Source organism: Alternaria triticimaculans, assembly GCF_023758025.1.
Source record: "Alternaria triticimaculans strain BMP 0046 chromosome Unknown scaffold_26, whole genome shotgun sequence".
In the NCBI taxonomy this organism is placed as follows: domain Eukaryota; kingdom Fungi; phylum Ascomycota; class Dothideomycetes; order Pleosporales; family Pleosporaceae; genus Alternaria; species Alternaria triticimaculans.
The window spans coordinates 107289-127867 of NW_026055983.1; the positions used below are offsets into that span (position 1 = coordinate 107289).

The 20579-nt window shown below is 53.5% G+C and overlaps 7 protein-coding genes across 7 annotated transcripts; 4 read left to right on the plus strand and 3 right to left on the minus strand.

Annotated features, from left to right (window-relative positions):
• Nucleotides 1-1178: 1178 nt before the first annotated feature.
• Nucleotides 1179-3550, plus strand: J4E78_010046 (uncharacterized protein; the record flags this gene model as incomplete). Its single annotated transcript, XM_049370628.1, has 2 exons — nucleotides 1179-2397; nucleotides 2451-3550. 2 exons carry the CDS (start codon nucleotides 1179-1181, stop codon nucleotides 3548-3550), a joined length of 2319 nt encoding a protein of 772 aa, XP_049217650.1.
• An 872-nt stretch (nucleotides 3551-4422) lies between these two features.
• J4E78_010047 (uncharacterized protein) lies at nucleotides 4423-5965 on the plus strand (the record flags this gene model as incomplete). The annotated part of the gene is made up of 2 exons (XM_049370629.1): nucleotides 4423-4539; nucleotides 4628-5965. 2 exons carry the CDS (start codon nucleotides 4423-4425, stop codon nucleotides 5963-5965), a joined length of 1455 nt encoding a protein of 484 aa, XP_049217651.1.
• Nucleotides 5966-7591: 1626 nt separating this feature from the next.
• Nucleotides 7592-9061, minus strand: J4E78_010048 (uncharacterized protein; the record flags this gene model as incomplete). The annotated part of the gene is made up of 1 exon (XM_049370630.1): nucleotides 7592-9061. The coding sequence occupies one exon, from the start codon at nucleotides 9059-9061 to the stop codon at nucleotides 7592-7594; it is 1470 nt and encodes a 489-aa protein (XP_049217652.1).
• Nucleotides 9062-9933: 872 nt separating this feature from the next.
• Nucleotides 9934-13331, minus strand: J4E78_010049 (uncharacterized protein; the record flags this gene model as incomplete). The annotated part of the gene is made up of 4 exons (XM_049370631.1): nucleotides 9934-10620; nucleotides 10672-11003; nucleotides 11796-12678; nucleotides 12729-13331. 4 exons carry the CDS (start codon nucleotides 13329-13331, stop codon nucleotides 9934-9936), a joined length of 2505 nt encoding a protein of 834 aa, XP_049217653.1.
• Nucleotides 13332-13966: 635 nt separating this feature from the next.
• J4E78_010050 (uncharacterized protein) lies at nucleotides 13967-16869 on the plus strand (the record flags this gene model as incomplete). Its single annotated transcript, XM_049370632.1, has 3 exons — nucleotides 13967-14237; nucleotides 14336-16685; nucleotides 16743-16869. 3 exons carry the CDS (start codon nucleotides 13967-13969, stop codon nucleotides 16867-16869), a joined length of 2748 nt encoding a protein of 915 aa, XP_049217654.1.
• A 203-nt stretch (nucleotides 16870-17072) lies between these two features.
• Nucleotides 17073-18128, minus strand: J4E78_010051 (uncharacterized protein; the record flags this gene model as incomplete). Its single annotated transcript, XM_049370633.1, has 1 exon — nucleotides 17073-18128. One exon carries the CDS (start codon nucleotides 18126-18128, stop codon nucleotides 17073-17075), a length of 1056 nt encoding a protein of 351 aa, XP_049217655.1.
• An 881-nt stretch (nucleotides 18129-19009) lies between these two features.
• On the plus strand, nucleotides 19010-20579 carry J4E78_010052 (uncharacterized protein; the record flags this gene model as incomplete). Its single annotated transcript, XM_049370634.1, has 3 exons — nucleotides 19010-19300; nucleotides 19413-19695; nucleotides 19756-20579. 3 exons carry the CDS (start codon nucleotides 19010-19012, stop codon nucleotides 20577-20579), a joined length of 1398 nt encoding a protein of 465 aa, XP_049217656.1.

Sequence of the window (20579 nt, forward strand, 5' to 3'; positions counted from 1 at the left end):
CACCTCTTCACCGCTTCTTTGCCAGCGGGCGCCAACGTCAATACCAGCCCAGTGCGTATCGATATGGGTGCATCTGGAGGGGCACAATGCCGGGCGACGTCAAGCGTACTCCAGTTTTGGCAGATCACGATCGCATCGCGAGGTCGGGGTCGCGTAGGCGCAAATTTCGAGCTGATGGGTTTACTAGGGCGGATATTAAAGATGACGATGTAAGGAGAAGACGGGCAGCGGTAATCTACCCTCTGCGTCGTGCTGTTCGTCGCAGCATGTGCAAACCCGGGGCCTGCGTCTTACAGCCAACCAATAGGCTGAAGCCGTTACCGTGTATTAGCCCCGTGTTGCCTCATCGCTGCACGCACTGCGCACGTCCAAGTTAGTTTCAGTGGGGTTAGTTCGGCGAGAAACCAAAATTTCTTGGTGAGGGGCACGCGACAGGCGTTGGAGGACTGCGCTGGAGAGGCAATTGAAGAAGAAATTACGAGATACGTTGCGCTAGGTGTATAGAGCACCATGTCTTTGGCTGACTTGCATCTCGCATCGGGGCCGTTCATTGGTGCTGGATATGGAGTCATCGCTGCGCGAGGAACTAGACGCTCGGACTACAATTCTACGCTAGTGCCGAACTAAAACTTATCAACATATTCTCTCACTCGCCCGCATTCTCTCTCCACACCAGCCCAAAGACGTTCAAGTCACACAGAAACATACCAGAAACACACAATAACCACATCCATACCCCTAACATCGTCGAGACAATGCCGCAGGCACTCGCTGAGCTCTAAACTCCTGGTGCAGCCCGCCCATGGGCTGCATCAGCCCGACAGCTCACGGAATTTCAACCTCTACGACGATACCAATACTACGACTGCGTGCAGTATCCCCTGCGCAATCTCGTCTCAAACAATTGGCAATCGTCTGGCCTGCGCCGCAAAACACCATCATTGTCATTACTACTCGCTCAACGCTTGAAGATCGACGAAACACCAAGGGCCCAGCATAGTTCGCCAGCCCTTCCCCTCAGTACACCAAAGATCCAGCCGACGAACGCTATCACCCCTCACGATTCCATATTCCGACCGGCCACTCACTCCGACACCACCCCGACTTGTAACCATCACCCGCGACCCTTCACCACGCCTCCATCACTACAAAGACGAACTTCAAAGACATAACCGACCATGGCTCACCATACGCACGCTCGGTCGCCTACTCTCGGTGGACATAACAACCAAGACCGCAAAATCGTACACGAGACCACTACAAACACCAACGGCAGTGACCAGCGCTCTGCCTCGCCAGACACAGTCGTAGGCAGCACACCCCGTACTCAAGGACGCGGCGGTGACCAGTCGGCTACCGAAGGTGCCGCGGAAGAAGACGACGAAGAGGACAGTAGCACTGCCAAAGACATCGAGCTCGACGACGAGACGGATGCGGATGTACCGGCCATGCCATACAGCTATCGTAGGGGAGGCAAGGGCAAGGGAAAGCGCCCTTCGATCCGCGTCGAGCCTGCAGATGACGACGAGTCTCACGCCGAAGACGATGAGAACGAGACAGTGCTCATGCCCAACAAGCACCCGGTAAACCAGCTACTAATGAGTAACAAGAAGCGCACCTTTAGCAATCTCTCAAGCACGTCAGTGCTGTTTGGTGACGATTCCACAGACCAAGACTCGTTTCCCCGCCGCAAGCTGGCTAGGAAACTAAGCGCCGCCTCTAGCATACCGCTGTTAACCTACAAAGAGGACGACGAACCCCAAGTAAGCTATGAAAACGCTATTGAGAGCGACGATGAAGACTACAGCGGCGTCAATCTCGTCCCTGACGATGACGAGTCCGACATGGAGATGATGGAGCAACAAGAAGAGAGCTACATCCTCCAAGAAGAGCAACAAGCTACTACCCTTCTCAATGAGTATCGTGATGCTCGACGACTCAGTCTTGAGAGCTGTTTGAGCGACAACATCTTCGATGTCACTGTCCCATTAGACGATACGTTCATGGCAAGTCTTCCCGACTATGGGTTCACTCCCTTCTTCGAGCCAGATGCTCTCCCTGCATCCCCTGTTCCTATGGCCAAGAGAAAGTTTTCAGACGGCTCAGCCAAGCGCGTCCGCTTTGACGATGACGTTCAAGTATCAGATAGTTCGAGTTCGGAATCTTCAGAACTCGACAGCAGTGTCTTCCCTGATCTCTTCATGGATCAAGATAAGATCCCTCCCAGTTTGCATCAACTTCTTGAGATGGACTACGATGATGACAACGGAGACATGGCTTCTCCGCAGTCCGACGCCTCGTTCTGGGACTTTGAGCAGGGCGAGTCGCGCATCACTCAAGTCGATAACTCGGAAGAATCCGATGGCGAGTCATCTGGCGAATCCAGTGGCTATGAGTGTATGGTAGTGCCCTATAATTGCTTTTACTCAATGACTAACGTTTCTCATCAGCTGACATTGGTGACACCACTGACGAAGAAGACTTTGGTACCGACATACTACCGCGCACTCCTAAGCACTCTGTTCTACAGCGACCGGCCTCAGCACCTGGCTCACGCGCTGCAACACCCAAGCCGTTTCAACGAAGCTCTCGTCCGATTGGCCGCCAAATTCCGCCGACTCGCGGCGTCTTCATCCACGACGAGTCTGACCAAGCCATTGCTGTCACTAACAGGTCGACCAAGGCTGTTGCATTCTACCGTCCACGCACGGTACTGATTCCGTGGATTCCTATGACCGATTACCAGAGTAGTACGAGCGGTACTGTCAACAACAGTCCTCGGAACTCCATTGCTCAGCTCAACGCCTCCGACAGCGAGAATAGCAATGAAGTCTTCAACAACAATATCAATACCGACATCATGCTTACTGGCATATTTGGGTCTGCTTCGGGCAACGACTTTGCTTTTGGAAACGAAAGCATTGGTCCCCCGGAGGCATTCTATCCCTTCGTAAGCATTTCTCCCAACGGTAACATGGGCCTCGTTGACGAAGATGAGGAGGGTTCTTCGAGTGATGAATACGATGAGGACCTCAACCTCGCCGACTTTTTGGAGATTGACACCGACGATACCGATGGAGATGAGTTCGACGATGAGTTCGACTTTGCTGATGTGCCGGCTACACCGGCAAGCTCTAGCATGCCACATCCTGCCTCCACCCCAGCGGCACCTTCCTCTGTCACGCCCAACGCACGCGCACGGGCTACATCAGACCTTATGCTTCAGCACTTCGACCGTGGCGTCGTTACCGCTTTCCGCAGCAACCAGAACCGTTATCGCGATGTTGCTTCTCTGCCATCGGATCCTGCGGCGCGCGCCTCCGTTTCCCGCCCAGTTCGATCTGGCAAGTCCGCTGAGGCCCTGATAACTCCTCTACGAAAGCGCACTCGGTCAAACAGAGTAGCCAAATCGCCTTTGAAGAACGGCACGACTATGAACCGCAGCTCACCCCTCTCCGGTGTCACCAAGGCTACATCGCGGTTACAAAAGTCGGTCATGGGCTCTCCCACCAAACCCCATGGACCTCCTAAGATGGGAAAATTCTCCTGAGTGTATCACCACTTCACAACCCAACATGCGGCAGATCGGAAGATGGAACGACGAGTATCTGGATGGAAGCATCAGTAGTCTTCCACGGGGCTGTACCGACGACATTACGATACCCATGAACTTTTGTCTTCTAGCTGTTTCAGCGGCCCTGTTGTTATTACGCACGTTACATGCACTTGCATATTTCTCAAAAGTCCTTGGATCTTTGTTAGACGGTCCCGGATAAAAGTTGAGCGAGGTGCCTGGCCTTAGAGCGGAACTTTCCATGCGGCAACGCGACGGCATCGTCCGGCTAGTGCAGCCTTATTTGCGTCTTCACGAATTTCCTTTGTTTGGTCGGAGCGTTTTGGTTAAGTACACTGTGTTTTTACATCGATCTTCGCTATTCGCCTTCGCTTCCTTCAAAGGAGCCAAAGGTTTTCTGGGATGATACCACGTGTTTTGCGAGTACGATCTGTATGGGTTCTGCTTCCTCTGGCGTTTGGGTTCACGGTTTGGCAGACTGTTGACCTAATGGCGTTGAGGTCGATAGATGGCTCACAGTCACATCGCATTCGGGTCTCTTTTGTATTTGGATTTGAATCGGACGGATGTATCGTGTAGGATTATCGGCATGGCGAGGATAGTTTCTTGCTTAATCGAAATGTGTTCATCAACTTCATCGTGAACAAGCATGTGATCTGCAACAAAATTTGATGTGCCTCTAGATATTCAGGCGACTCCCGGCTTCGTTACAGGTTCATCCTTCTGTTCCTGCATATGATGGCGCAATCATGGCGGGATGTCAGGATGCTGGCTGGGATGCTTAGCGTGGTGCGTCGTCTGTGCGCACCCTACGTCACACCCCGGCCCAGCTCCTCCCGCATGTGAAGATGGACGCGCTCGACATGCAAACACCAAGCCATGTAGCCAGCCGTGCCCACAAGACTGCGATGGAGAAACTCAAGGATGACTTTCGCGAAGAGAGGTCACTTCTTCAAACCGCAACAGTAAGACACCTCCGCTACGAGCCGCGCAATCGCGTTCTGCTGCAGCGAGTCCTGCACACATCCCACACGCATGCTCACCAGTACGTAGGACGCCATCCTTCTCCCCCTCCGCATAGCAACATCGCCAGCCCTACTGCGAACCTATCTCCGCACGGTCCTCCTCTTCATCACCTCGACTATCCTCTTCGCCTTCGCGGTCGTCGCATACTCGTCCTTCTACTACAACTACATTCCCGTACGCGGCATCTCCGTACCCGTATACCTGCAATTCGACCACGGTCCGATAATACCCTACGTAAACGCGCAATCAAATGGCGTACCGACTGGCAAGCCCGCTAAATGGCCATATGGCCTCGCCAACATACCCGGCTTGGTGGACCGTCAGAAGTACGATGTCGTCGTCGAGATGGAAGTACCGCGTAGCGATACAAACCTGAAAGCGGGCAATTGGATGGTGGGGTTGGATTTCCGGGGTCCTACAACAATCGGCCAGGGTGTCAAGCATCTGCTCGGATGGGATGAGGAGTGGAGCGTCGAAGACCACAGTCAAGGCGGTACACCTGGTGCTACGGCGGAGAAGGTCGTTACAGAAGGTGCTACGAGTGAAACGCCTACCGTACTAGCCAGAAGTCGGAGACCAGTGCTTCTTACGTACCGAAGTCGGATACTCGAGATCATCTACAGGCTCATGCGGCTGCCATTGTATCTTATCGGCTGGCACACAGAGTCGGAACACATCGAGATCAGCATGATGGAATCAGTCATGTTCGAATCGGGATATCGCAACATACCGTCGTCGCTTCGCTTGGAAATACGATCGAAACTGCCTCTCGAAGTCTACCGCGCCAGCGTACGCATCAGCGCCAGATTGGAAGGGTTCCGCTGGCTAATGTACCGATACTGGCTCACCAGCGCCATAGTCGGCATCCTCACCTTCTGGGGCATGGAAATGGCTGTCTTGCTCTTTACATGGGGTATTTTTACCCTGCTGTTCAGCAGTCCCAGTTCCGATCCCGCCTCGCACGAGGACGCGCAACACCAGAAAATCAAGAAAGAAGAAGGCGAACCCTTCCCCAAACTCGAACACGGAGACAACACAGAACCAGTCACACCGTACAGCGACACAAGTCGTACTTTCCCCACTCTACCTTCTCAACAACCGCTCTCGTATAGCTCGCCCAGTCCGAAAGAAGAACGGGGTGAGATTAGGCTGGAAGATATTCCTACGAGAGAGGAACAGGAGGCTGATGATGAAGAGGATGATGATTTTATACTGGAAGAGCCGGTGCCGAGGGGGGTGGAGAGGGAGGGTGTGTTTACGGATTCGGGGATTGGGACTAGTTTGGAGAGTAGTGTTGAGAGGGGGCTGGCGAGGCGGAGGAGTGGGAGGGGGAGTGGGAAGGATAGGGATAAGGATGGGGGTTAGTTGCCGATGGGGGGTAATGGTAGTGGTAGTGGTAGTGGGAGGGGAATTTGGAGGGTCAGGAGGTGTGGAGCTTGTGAGGCGAGGGCTGCGAGGAAGATGCGGTGAGGGAAGTTTGTGTGCTGTGGTAGGGGTTGTGTTGTAGGTGATATATCCATTCCTCTGTATTCATGCTATCTATGTCCCCTGGGTACCTCTTTCATCCCTCAGATATCCGCTCCTCATGGCACACCCAGCCTCTCTCAAATCTCCTTATACACCGGTACAATTCCCTCAGGACACATTGGCATCTATAATCACAACCCGTTAGTCCATCTCTCCATACTGAAGGGGAAAAGAAAACAACTTACATAGATATTATCATTACAATAACTCGCACACCATTGAGGCATTGGAGCTCCCTGTGCCCATTTGTACCATAACGGGTCGCAGATGTTGCTGCATGTGTAGATGGAGCAGTAGGGTGTTGGGATACGAAGTTTGGGTGGCGGTTGTACTCGAGCCACGTCCTTGCGTTGGTTTGGGATGTAACTGAAATTTGGGGGTGAGGTGCCGATGGCGCAGAGGGGAAGCTTTGGGCTTGTGTTAATTTTGTTCTTCATAGTATCTTTTTTGTTGGAAAAAGCTTAGTTGGTTGAGAAAACTTACATCCTTGTCCCCCTGGCAGAGCGCATGACACATGTCTGGACTAGATTGGCAGGCGGATTTGCAGTTTACAAGCGAACACGGAGTGCCGGATATGCTGCTGTGCTGTTTGGCTTGTGAGGCTAGTGGGCGGGCGGAGACGGTGAGCAGGGTGAGGAGGAGGGCGGAGATTGTGAGCTTCATCTTAATGGTGGTTGTGTAGTTGGTGGGTTGGGGAGGTTTTGTTGAAGTTTCTTTGGAAAAGTTGGAAGTTGGTCAAGATGGTCGAGTCTGTGATGGTTGATATGGAAAGAAGAGAGAGGGATGCGTAGGGTTATATAGTTCCTCAGCAACTCAAGATCAAATTTTGATGTTCATGAGATGAGCGGGATGGAGTACCGTGCCACTTAACTTTGGTCAAGTGATTTAGCACCCTGGATCTTGCCATTGCTTGCGACACGAAGTTGTATCAATTTTCGTTCGATTGATTGCGTTCTATAATAGATGCGTTCTGTGTGGTTGGAGAAAAAGATGTGTGCTGAGGAACCCCGGTTTAGGTGCCCAAACCAAACTTGAACTGTGGTGACGAACAACAACAACGGGGCTGTCGAACAGAGCGAAAAAAGAGATCGAGACCCCTTGGTTCATGGACTCACGTTAATCTAGGACAAAACTGGATAGATCTGCAGCCTACGTTGACACAAAGATACGCAAACTAGGTGGCCTAACGTCGATGTAGGCTCTAGGCCTGTTCAGTTTTATTCTTGTATGAGGTTTACTTAGGAAAAGGGCTGCTGCCGTGGAATACACACGAGAAGTGTTGCTGTTGCAGATTGAAAGGTTGAAAGCTTTATCCTAGTAGCAGGCGATGCAATGTGGTAGTTGAATTCGATGTAGCAGTCCGACTTAAAAATTTGATATATGACCAAAAGAAACGCTATATACAAAACCCTCACATCTACCTAGATCAAAAACCAACTACCTATCACAGTCCCAACCACCAGCCTAAAGCATCGGCCTCTCACTCGCCGGATCCTGCCCCCTAGCAAACTTCCTCTCAATCCTCTCCTTGCCCTTCTGCATATACCCCTCCACCTCCTCAAACCGGATCTGCGTCAACCCCGTCTTAACATCCATCTCACTCCTCTCAACCGTCTTCGCCTTGATAAACACGCCATTACACGCCATCTTCTTCCCATCAACAACCTCTTTACAGAACTTGGCGTACTCGCTGAAATGCACAGCACTGCTCGGAACACTCTCGAGCAACATGGCGAAGCAATGCGGCATAGCTTCAAAGTCGCGCCACACGACTGTTACACCCTGCGCGACGCACTGTTGTGCCATGACGGCATCTTCATCTCTGAGCATTTCTTCGCCGATGGAGAAAAATAGCGGTGGGCTTTTGCTCCAGTCTTTTGCGATGAGCGGGGATACAAGCGGGTGCATCAGCGCACTTGCTTCGGCGTAGAAATCTGCGCGTGGGGGATCCGACGGCCATACGCCTTCGTCTTTGGGGAATTCTCTTGCGTCGGTTGAGCTGGGTGGGGGGAGGTAGTCGTATGTTACTGCACCCTCGATAGAAGGTAAACTACGCGTGATATCGAGCCAAGGAGACGCTAGGGCTACACCAGCCGGAAGAGGGATGTCTACTTGCTTGCCGTGGAAATTGACACGAGGGGTTTGGCCAGAGGGCGTGCTGCGGTGGATTTGAAGGAGCAGTTGGAGGAGCGCCGTGCAGCATGTTCCGCCGGCTGAGTCGCCTCCGAAGACGATTTCGCTGGCGGGGACGGGGTCGTGGAAGGAGCCTGGGGGTGGGTGCAGGAGGGAAAGGTACGCTGTGAAGCAGTCTAGCAAGGCGGAGGGGAAGGGACCTTGCGGTGAGAGGCGGTACCGAACAGAGAAGACGCGGCCGCCTGTTTCTTTCGCTAGGCGACCCGTTAAGGGCCGTGATGTCGCTGGGTCAAGGAGGTACATTGCGCCACCGTGGAAATAAAGAAGAGTGACTTTGCTCGTCGTTTCTCTCATGAGATTCTCGTATTTATCTTTTTCGCTCATTTCGGCGGGTTCGGGTTCGTCGTCCTTTGCGTTGGCACGGTGGCCGTCCCATTCTGCTTCTAGAGGTCGCTGCTCAGGCTTCGTCCATTGCTCTCCTCCGGTGCTCATGTCGTCGATGGCTTTGAACATTATTTGTCGGATGTCGTCTTCTTGTGGTACGTCTAGTTTGACTTTGCTAACCCAGATTTTGCCCTTGACGCCTGGGTCTTTGCAGGTTAGACGCTGTAGCTTTGAGATGGGCGTTGGTGTTGAGTTGGGGCCCATCATGTCGCGGAGCATGTTGACTGTGATTTCCGTCTTCAGATCCCACTTTGAACTCGTCGGCGACATGGATAGAGAGTGCCATAGTGCTGTTTTCAATAGAAACGGTGTTTTGGGCAGGAGAAGCTTGAGCAAGGCTGAGGGTGAAGCGTCCATGTTGGTGATGTTCCGCGGAGGCGTTGACTCAGGTCCTAGGTCTCGATGACTGTGAATGTGATTGCAAATCACACTTTTAGTCTTTTGGAGGTTGGAAAATTGGATTTTTGAGGCTGCCAGGCTATACTCGAGGTTAAAGGAGAGAAGGAAGTCACTTTAGTGGCAAAGAGGTGGTCTTGACGTCGCGCTACTAGATCAACGCGGCATATAACGATGCCTCGGCACGAGTCATGATCTCATGCACGATATACGGTCTATACGCTTACGTGGGGGAATCTACGAAGACCCGCAAGCCGCAGCGATTGACGCTAGCTGTCCATCCAGAAGATCAATCTTTCTCTATGTCTTTGGTACGATAAGATGTTGATTGCATATATTGAAGACGAGACCTTCACTATCACGCCACCCTTCTCCCCCACCCAACCGGACTCCATCGCTGGCGGTAGTGCAAATGATCAATCACATGTCACAGCGTCTACACAAAGTCTTCAATCTTTGATCCATGATCGAAGAAACACGTTGCGTTATTGTCTAATCATCGATAGTATTCAAGTACTATGCGCATACCTAGGTAGTAATAATGTGTTATGCGGGTTAGTGGTATCTTCCCATGTCGCCTTGTACCAACCAAACGCCTAATACCTCAATTCCCTAAACAGACGATACTGTAAGCCATATCCTTCTTCTTCGTCCCAAAGCGTGGTTCGTGTCCATGGCAATCCATTCGCCAAGGAGCCAGCAGTCTCGTCGTCGATCATCGAATCACGACGAGAGCGTTGAGCTTCTGGGCCTGGCGATGGTGGTTTCCGATAATGGATCCTGAAGCCGGCGCGCTTGGCCAGGCTGATGATATTCCGTCCTTGAAGTGTCTTCTACCCATCCAATTCACCCTCTTCACTGCCCCTCTCTGTCGCGTTGCCATCGCCCGTGCCGTTGGCAGGAGGTTGGCTTTGGCTTGTCGCTTGTACGCCTTCCATACCGTCGGGCGTGTCCCCAAAGTCGATGCCGTCCTCTGGTGTCCGAAGCCCTGCGTACATGGACGGTTCTCCATCTTTGTCTGGCGACTTCTCGTACAAATCCGCCATGAGGTTGCATGCTCTCCGGATGTCGCGCAACTGGACATGTTGTATCTCCCACCATGGCTTTCCGTCGTCATCCCCTAGCTCTACCTCCGCCATACGCGCGCCGGCGTACAGCGATGCTGCGGCGATCGCTCGCGACGTGAACAATAGGCACATCTGTGTGGACGTCGAGTCGGAGAGGAAGGCCCAGGCTGAGTTGCGCAGCTTCTTGTTATGCTCGACTCCGTAGTACTTCATCATGTCGTACATGGTCTTGTATGGTGATTCCACGTTAAGGTCGAAGCACAAGGCCTCCAGTAGGACATCTTCGCTGTACAGGATTGTGTCGCGCCATTTCCAAAAGTCTTTTGTCTGCTCGTCGACGAGCTTGTTGGGATCCTTGAGCGCGACCCGGACGCATGAAACAACGAGTTCTTTCATTTTGCGACAGTTTTCTTCGACTTTGGTCGCGAGGAATAACGCGGTTGCGGCGATTTGCTGGTAAAGTCAGACGCGTCCATATCGCATCTATCAGGAAGGGGGACTCACATAGTGGTGTAGTGGCTTATACCCCGGCCGCGGCTTCAAACTCATTCGCATCAGGTAGCGATTGAAGAAGACGGCCGCTGTACTAAGCGTAGTCTGTGGTAATTTGAGCATCATGCCCACCTGCAATATAAACCCGACACCCTTCCGCCGTAGTGTGCGCTCCTCCTCAGCGGGCATCCCATCGCATATCGACGGCGCCAGTAGCAGTTCTTCTTCGGTGAAAATCCACTGCATCTCGGCTTCGATGACGGCCGGCGGTGGCGGTCTGGGGGGCTCACGCTGCGGCGCCATCGCGCTGCTGGCGGTCGATACCATCACCGAGGGTTGTAGCACTAGAGGTTGTGTTTTGATGCGCGATAGTGGTGGTACAGATGGCGCGCAAAGGATATGTTCCGATCCGGTATGGCGTCCCCGTCGTCGCTGATGGATATGCTAGACGACAGTTGCAGAGTGCGGTGAGGAGTTTTCAAGTGGCGTGAGAATCTGCGTGTGGTCGGGTGAATAGTGAAAGGTGACAATAGCAGCGGTATTGTCCGTCGAGGCGCAGCCATTGAAGCTTGAGAGCTGCAAGGGCCAACGGCTCTCTTCCGCGGCGAGTGCAGGGATCACTTCCGTCAGCCTCCACCACCCCAACATTGAAGGCTAGCAGCACCACGTTTGGCGACCCCAGAGCTGCGTCGTTCCCGAAAGCTTGTATACTGTTAGATTGTCTGGGCATGAAACGGATTGAGCATGTTTCAAGCAAGAGAGACTCAAACGCCGTTTCGAACTGTCAAGTCGCACATGAAACTACTATCAAATGTCAACTGTGAGAGATCTATTGTACCTCGTCCTCTGTGAGAGAACGCCTTGACCGTTCCTAGTCGTGCCATGTTGTTTTTAGGTACAATTAATATTACATAGGTGAGTCAACATAAGATAGAGATAGTTTGACCGCAACCCCAGAGGTCTATATCCGACCCGCCATACGCGCCGTGCAATGCTGGAAGTGTGCATCTTGCTCAAGATGAGTAGAACGCTTCGAATGTGTAGATAATACCGAAAACGAGGAAAGCAATCGCCCCACCCAGCGTGACTGTCACGAGTTAGCATTACGTCAAGAAAGAGGGATTGGACATGCTTACCATTGCGCATGCTGATCTTTCCAGCAATGGCGCGGCCACCGATGACTGCACCTGCAGTACACAGTCCGTGGCCAACTACAGCGCCGGCAGTGACATACCAGTAGTCAGACCCAGCAGCCATAGCAACAGTCGCGATCTGACTGCGATCACCCCACTCTCCGAGGAAAGTCATAACAAATGTCTGTACCCACGCAGGGCTAAGGAGGAGAGAAAATAGGTTGTTCACCGCGCCCAAAGTGCCGCTCATGGAGCCTCCGCGCGGTGAAGGCATTCGGTCCGGGGAGCTGGAAGGGCTGCGGGCGGGGGCAGGTAGTCGCGAGTTGGATCGGGAGCGTCGCACACCACGACCAGACTCGAGGGCATAGGGAGAGATGGAGGACTTCCGGCGGTTTTGGTGTCGGGCAAGCTGTTCCTTCTCTTCAAGTTCCTGCTCGACTTCAGCCATTTCCTCGCCCACGCCATCGTCTGGGCTCATAGCGAGACCCTCTCTTATAAGGTTGACACCGAATACAAGGAAAAGAGCAGCCGCAGCGAAGTGTGTGAAGCGTTCCGAGAGGAGCGCGGGGACGGCGTGGCCCATGACAGCAGAAAGAATTGTCATGACGACCAGAGCGGAGTAGGCGGCAGAGAAGACGAGGAGTCGAGGGTGTCGCATAGCCATGAGCGCCGCAACGAGGAATGTTTTGTCACCGATTTCCGAGACGATAATCATGGTGAAAGCGAGAATGAAGGAATGGAAAGGTTGTACAGCGCCGGCGTCAACATCGTCGAGTGTCGAAGAGGGTGTCTTGGGCGGTGAGGTGTCTAGGGGATCTTTGGTAGAGACGGAGCCTGGAACAGGAAGAGGATTATCGTGCAGGGAGTCAGGAAGGTCGGTGGGTTTCTATAGTTCAGTTAGTACAGTATTATCAGCTTGAAAGCATCGCGGCTCACCTCAAGTCCGCCAGCACCAAGCACACGAGTGGTGCTTGCAGTCTCTACAGCGTCTCCGCTCAATTGCTTCTGGTCAGCAGGATGCGCGGGAGCCTCCTTTGGCGATTCGGGAACCTGCTCCATCTTCTCGCCCGTCTTCTCCTCGTGTGCCAATCGCTCCTTGTCCTTTGCCGACACTCCTCCCTCGGTGCCTGTGCTGCCAGTGGCCGGTTTCCGTGCCGGGTCCTGCATGACACTCTTGTCGCCATCCTTGACGTCGTCTACAAGAACAGTCTCCGTAGAAGCGCCAGGCTTCTTTGCCGCCCCGAGATCTTCTACAACGTTGGGAGCCTTCTTCCCTTTGTATTTTGGATCGTCGTCCACGTATGGCCCGGCGTGGGGCTTGCCGTCTAGCCCATCGACGGGCGCATCCTTCGTTCCTTTCGGAACCGCGGTCGGGGCGAGTGAGGCATCAGGCGAGTAGGTGGCTTGGGTGTAGGCTGGCACAACGGCCCGCGCGACGGGCTTGTCGTCTGATGTGTCTGCGGCAATGGATGTGGCGAGAACTCGTAAAGCGGGTAGGAGGAGAAGCAAAGTGTGCGGTCGTGGCTGTCGTAACCTCATGATGAATGCGATTCGAAGGAGAGCAGGGGTGCGGTGCGGCGAAGGCAAGAAACGTCAGCGGTAAAGGGAAGCGCACAGAGATAATCCAAGGGCTGCAAAGAGTGACGAGAATAGAAGAGGTTGTTGTGAAGGAAACGTGGATGTTTCGCCAAGTTTTATTGAACAGAACGGTGTAGGGGTCACTCTGATGTTGAGGCGTGTAAAGCAAGTCGAAGACGACCGAGATGCGCGCAAGGGGTGCGTGCAGACAGCCCACGTAATATATCCACGCCTACGTAAACCACAACGAGGGCTAGTTAAGGGGCCTTTCTGTCCGGAAGCCTGTGGGGAAGACCGGAAACATGGTGCAAATGCCGTGGTTCCGTCTCGAACTCAAACGCTTCGTATTCACATCCGTTCTGCACAGCTGGCCCCTTCTCCGTGCTGCGCCTTGAATGCTGAGGCCCACCCAGGCCCCGAACGGCGATCCACGACACTAGTCACGTGAGCACCCGTCGAGTCGCCTTAGTCAGCCACCATCGCGGCCGTTGGCGTAAACAAGCCCGCATCCGCATCAACGCTACTGACATCACACCTTCACCCAACCTACGTCGCATGTAATACCAGCCGAGTCCACGCGTTCCTACGACACTATCATGGCCGACCGCAGAAGTGTGCGGTCTGCAAGCCGGCGCAAAACACCTACTCCACAACCACCGGCCAATGCGCCTGCACAACAATTCGGACGCGCATCGCGAGCGAGAAGTTTGCGCAGCGCCAGTCGCGATGTAGAAGACTTTATCGACATCCAGAAGCCCACACGTCGAAGCGCGCGACAAGCGAGCGTGACTACGAACGATGGAAATGAACATGAGGCACCAAAGGCGCGCAACTCAAAGCGCAAACCTGCGAAAGAGGTGTTGGGAGGTTAGTAGCCACGGCCCAGTTGCTCGCTTGCGCAGTTCCAATTAGCGCAATATTCACTACTGGCTAGACAGAGCTCAAGCTAATTACGCATGCGCCAGACCTCACAGTGGTTAAGGAAATAGACACCGAGATTGCCCTTGAGGAAGACGAAGTCCCAGGTACACCAGCGCGCACCGAGCCTGACGTAACCTTCCGCTCACCGGGCGCCGCCTCCGAGATGTCCGGAACCACTGCCATCACCTCCTTCAGCATGATAGAGGCCGAATTCCTGGAGCCCAGATACATCGTCAAGCATCTGCGCAAGCTATGCGAGGCTACAGAGGATTTTCTGGAGCACATTGCGCCGAATCATGCGGCAATAGACGATGATCTGCAAAACATACAAGAGATGCGAAAACCCGGCTCAGTCTACAGCAAAGATTACCAGGACTTCGAAGACGAACTGAACACGCAGTTGAAGCATTACAAAGGCGAAGAACACAGCTACATACACATCAGAGCAATTCACCGCGCTCTTTTTGGGACAAGTGAGGATGTCACAGCATCACAGAGTGGCCTCGATCTGATCCTCTACCTCACCAATCTACTGGTGTTAGCGAAGCAGATAATGCATTCAGATCGAGATGATAAGAGTATGTGGGATGTACTACGACAACTAGACATTTCGTTCCCGACTCAGTTTCTGCAGTCGCTCGATTCGGACGCGCAACAGTCAGCTGCAGGAGAGAGTGCGCTATACAATGAGACCTTTGAGCTTGCGCTAGAACTGCGGACACAACTAGCAATACTCGTCCTTCAGAAGTCGGCCGACAACAATACCTTTAATCCCGAAGAAACAATGGAGGAGGTTTTCTTTCGCTCTGACTCGTCACAGTCGATAGAAGCTGGTTCGCCGCTTCGTGGATGGGCCACAGCAGCTTTGGGCGGCGACGAATCAGCGCTACCCGAAGAATTCGAGGACCAGATTGTGACCCGAATAGACATGATCCGAGCCTCCTTCTTCCGGGATGGGCAAGATAGCCAAGCTGTTGACTTGCAACATCTGAGGTCAGGCTTTCCGTGGGAGGCAACCGTTCTTCGCCTGTTAGACTGGGTGCGTCTTCGGCACAAGGAACTCAAAACGGCCATCGATAATCTTGGAGGACCAAACACGATCATGCATAACCTCAGAGAAGCCCTAGAGGAACCTCAGCACGTCACTCAAACAGCGCCATCTGCTCCACGAGAATCATTGCGTAGAAAACGAACTTCGTTTGGACGAGACAGGCGGCGCAGTAGCCGTAAATTTGACCCAAATGCGAAGGTGGATTTGCGTGCTATTGATGTTTTGAAAGAGAAAGAACGTGATTCGGGTGTACATCTGGGACCCGCGGCTTCTCAGCCTGATCGTGAAGTGACTCTTGTTCAGCAACCAGTTGAGGAGGTGGAGAATGAGCAACCGGGAATGGGCGACCAGCCACAAGACGAACAACAGACCATGGTCGGAAGCGACACGGCTTCTCAGCAGGAGCATGAGGACATTCCTCAAGCGGTCGAAAAAGTGCAGAATGAGCAGCCGAGGACGGAAGACCAACAGGATGATATGCAGGTAGCAGATGAAAGCGACGGACCGCAGCAGCCCGATGACGAGCAGTCCGAACAGCAGCAACCCCTAAAACACACGGCAGAAGAAACCCGAATGGAAGAGCCCGAAGAACCAGTCGAAGAGCAGGTTGAAGCACCTCAAGCATCAGGCCCACCGCAAAGCTCAGCAGCTCTACTAAAAGCTCTGAAAGCCGTTCCAAAGCCGCAGAAAGAGAACCGCCCAGTATCGATATTCGATCGCCAACCAACAGCACAGCGCATCGAATTCGGCGACGGCTTCGACAGCACCCAACCAACACCCGGCCCGTCAAATACAGCCAAAGGAAAGCAACCCGCACTGCCATCCCCACGCAAACGCAAGCGCGTAATCGACATCTCCGACTCAGAATCCGACGAATTCGAAACTGCAGACCGCGGCTTCCGTGCCCCAGAACGGCGTCGCAACGCGCCCGTCTCAAAGAAACAGCGCACCGCTGAACCCATACCCTCTTCCTCCGCAGCACCAACTAGCCACCAGCCCCCTCCCCGCGCAGAATCCGAACAAGAAGAATCAATCTCCGAAACCTCTGCGCCCTCCATGTCCGAAGAACCTCCCTCGTCAACCTGGCCCGACCAACGGCGACTCGCAAAAGAGAACCGCGCTCTCGAAGTCACCACGCAAGAACGGGCGGCCGAACGCAAAGGCCGCCAAAAGTGGACGGACGACGAGGAAGACGCACTGATACAGTATATGAACATGTACCGTGGGAAATACTCGAAGATTCTGCAGCATGATCAGGATGATCATGGGCCGAAGAGGTTGATCAATAGGAATCAGGTTAATTTGAAGGATAAAGCGAGGACGATGGCGTTGCATATGATCAGGTATGTTTCCCTGTCTCGAACGGAAGATGATGTGGTCTATGCTAACAGAATTCCTAGATCTGGAGCTGGACTAAGACCAGGTTTTGAGATGATCATCCACCCGGGCATGAAGGAAGGCAAGGCTTTAATGGCCGCCGGATGGGTAATGCATGAAGATGGATCTTGGGAAAGGGCTGCTAGATGATCGTTGAAGGGTTGTTCGCTTGGATAGGATCTCCAGGACAGAGGCGTTTTTTGGTTGAATATTCTTGATACCCACCGCCGACATATCGGTCTTTTACTCAATCGTACAGTTGTTAGTTCTCAGACAGTTGTTTGCCTTGGTTATCAGGCAGTGTCCTTCATACTCGCACTTCTCTCTTCCCCATCTACCTGATTGTGAAGCAATCAAACCATCTCCCTCCACCTAACCCCCCACTCCCCCTTCGCAAAACTACTCTCAACAACCACACCCTTCATAACAGCCTCACACTTCTTCTTCTCACTCTCCCCCTCAACCGCAAACCCAAACGCACACCCCCTCCTCGCCGCCTTCCTCACCATCTCCCTCTCATCCGCTTTCCGCTGCCCCTCCCTCCGCTTCAACTTCATCTCGTCGGTCTCCTCGATGCGTTCAGCCCAGCCCTTCTCCCCGCCGACGCTGCCATTGACATCGTTTTGCTCTTGGGGTGGGCGGATCTTTCCGCCGCCGTAGCCGTATTCTACGGTGTCGGGGAGGGCGGAGGGGTCTGCGTCTGCGTCTGTAGAAGAGGCTGTTTTGGTGGGTTCGAGGACGATGCCGCCTTCGGCTTCGGCGTCGGAATCTGATACGCTTTCCTCGTCGCTGGTGTAGTCTTGTGGGGGTTGTTGTCGTGATGCTGCAGATGATGCGTCTGTCGCGCCTGTAGCAGGTGTACTGGACGCAGGTTGATCAACCATATCCACGCTCTTCCAATCCTCGGGCTTCTCGACTACGAAACGCGCTTTACGATTCTTGCGTCGTCCGTACACCTTTTCGGGGTCTTTTTCCCGCTGGAAGACTATCTCTTCTACTGTGCCGCATTCGATGATGATTCTAGTTTCTCCCTTGACGGTCTTGGAGGGCTTCTTCTTGTGTTGCTTCTTCTCGCCTTTTCCGAATTTGGTGTCGTCATGTGCATTCTCTGGATCTGCATTGTTCTTGACTGGGTCTGCTCCGGCGTTCTCTTTTAGTGATTCTGGTGACGCGCCGTTGAGGAGGGCGGCGAAGGTGGCTTCGATCTTGCGGTCGGTGGGACCTGGTTTGCTATTTCGGCATCTTGCTGAGCAGTACTTGACTGCCGTTGCGTTTTGTGTTTTGCGGCGCTCGCTGATTACTCGCCCGCAGCTGTGGCAGTAGGGTACTGTGTCGCCGACGGTGAGGTAGAGGGGTGGTGGGGTGACGGCGTGCTTGCTGGGCCGCGACCAGGAGTCCATCCACGACATCTTGCTGAAGTTCTGGGTGTTTTGTAGTGATAACGATCGGTATAGCTTATTCAAGCGTAAAATATGGGGTTGGCCTCGTGTGAATGTACGGTAGAAGATCGTCGTGCTTGTGAAGTTGGTAGAGAGGGTACGAGCGCACGACGTCATCGGCTGTTACCTACCTGGTACGCGGGTGTATGCAGGTACGAGGCTATGGACTGTGCCGCAGAAAGGCGTGAACGGGGTGAAGCTTGAATCCTGTGCATTTTGCAGCTAAGAGATGAAGTCTATAATGACGTACTCAAATTGAAGTTTCCTACCTGTGCACTTGGTGTGGCTGCACGTGTGCTTCCAGCTACTAGAAATGGCCCTTATCATATCCTTCGCCTAATTACCGCGATCGATATACAATATTGGATTACTCAAGTCTACTAAATGCACCGACGTTGGTCAGCGGTATCCCCACAAACCTCCCCAGTCGGTCCTCGGATGTTCCCCATCACGCCTCACGCCAGTTGCCGAGCTTAACATTGCCCCGATCTCGGTAATCAGCACGCATCGCAAGATATACAGTCTCCATTCCGCCGATGAATATGGAGGATATATATGTTCTTCTTCGGCGCTCCACCCTCTGCCGTTATATAGGGGCAGCGGGAGATTTGCATACCTTGGGCTCTATTCTGCGCAGAACTTCAGGTCACGTCTTGCCCAGGGCATAAGGTCCGTTACAAAGCGGACAAATGGAACGTCTATCGCTATCAGCAGCGACTCCAGTGCCCCATTCCCCCTTCGCACAATCGCCATCCCAACCCCATCTCTTCGCTAGACGACGTCGACCTCTGAGCGTGCGCCATCGCTGTAAGAGGGCGAAGCTGCAGCCAAGACCCAGAACATCCGCATCCATGTCGCCTGCGCTGGACCCCGCGACGGGTGAAACCGGCACCAAAGGATCGCGTGCGCATCCTATAGAGACATCGTCGACCCCGGAACCGGGACGCCCGAGACGGACTACCGCGCAAAGCGACATCCAAGACACGATACAGCATCCGGGCAATGTGCGCATCAACGTCCAGGGGGCCTTTATCGTAGACGAGGAGCAGCCAGGGACGCCCCAGAGCGAGGACTACGAACACGACCCGCACGACATCAGACTGCCGAACCACACTTCGGTAGTCAGCCATGTAGCCGTCGATGTGAGTGTACCTGCGTGGTCGTGTGCTTGATTGGTTGTGGCACGCGACCATTCACAGCGACCAGCCCCTTGCAGAGTCATAGCAGCATGCTAATCCGTCGTGCGCATCGCAGATAGGAGGCTCGTTAGCCAAACTTGTATACTTCTCGCGCGAACCGGGCGACGATGCAATCGGCGGACGTCTAAACTTCTTCAAGTTCGAGACAGACCGGATAGATGCGTGCATAGAGTTCATGCGCAAGCTCCAGGCTGATCAGAAGCACGACAATGGATCCAGGTCGCCGGACCTGTGTATCATGGCGACTGGAGGTGGTGCGTTCAAGTATCACGACAAGATCAAGCAGGCGCTGGATGTGGAAGTCATACGGGAAGACGAGATGGAATGCTTGATCATAGGTAAGAAGAAGGCGTTGTCTGTGGGCAGGGAACCAGCATGCTAACTTGGACGTTTTACAGGCCTCGATTTCTTCATCAACGAGATACCGAACGAAGTCTTCACATACAGTGAAGACAGCCCAATGACCTTCATGCCACACCCTCCCGACCCACCGAACATCTACCCCTACCTCCTCGTCAACATCGGCTCCGGTGTATCCATGATCAAAGTCTCAGGACCAAGGCAATATGAGCGCATAGGCGGAACATCACTAGGAGGCGGAACACTCTGGGGTCTCTTATCGCTGCTCACTGGCGCACGCAGCTTCGACGATATGCTGCGACTTGCAGAGAACGGCGACAACTCCACCGTCGATTTACTCGTTGGCGACATTTACGGACAGGCGTACAACAAGATCGGGCTCAAGAGCACACATATCGCGTCGTCATTCGGCAAGGTCTACAAGATGAAGCGCGCGGCGGAACGGGAAGCAGAAGATGGATGCAACGGTGATCTCAAGCGCAGAGAAGAAGCAGAGCATGTCGAAGGCTCTGCAGAACTCTCCCACGATCCTGGTTCCTTCCGACCGGAAGATATGGCGCGATCTCTCCTCTACGCTGTCTCGAACAACATCGGCCAGTTGGCGCATCTCCATGCTGAAAAGCACGGGTTGCCTAGGATATACTTTGGAGGTTCTTTCATCGGCGGTCACTCGCAGACTATGAATACGCTATCCTATGCTATTCGTTTCTGGTCGAAGGATACGCGGCAAGCGTACTTCTTGAGGCATGAGGGATACCTAGGCGCCGTGGGTGCGTTCTTGAAGAGGCAGCCGAGGAACTGGGGGAGGAGGGAAAGTGGTGCGGGGTCTGTAAGACCTACCTCAGTTTCTTCGCGCGCTTGA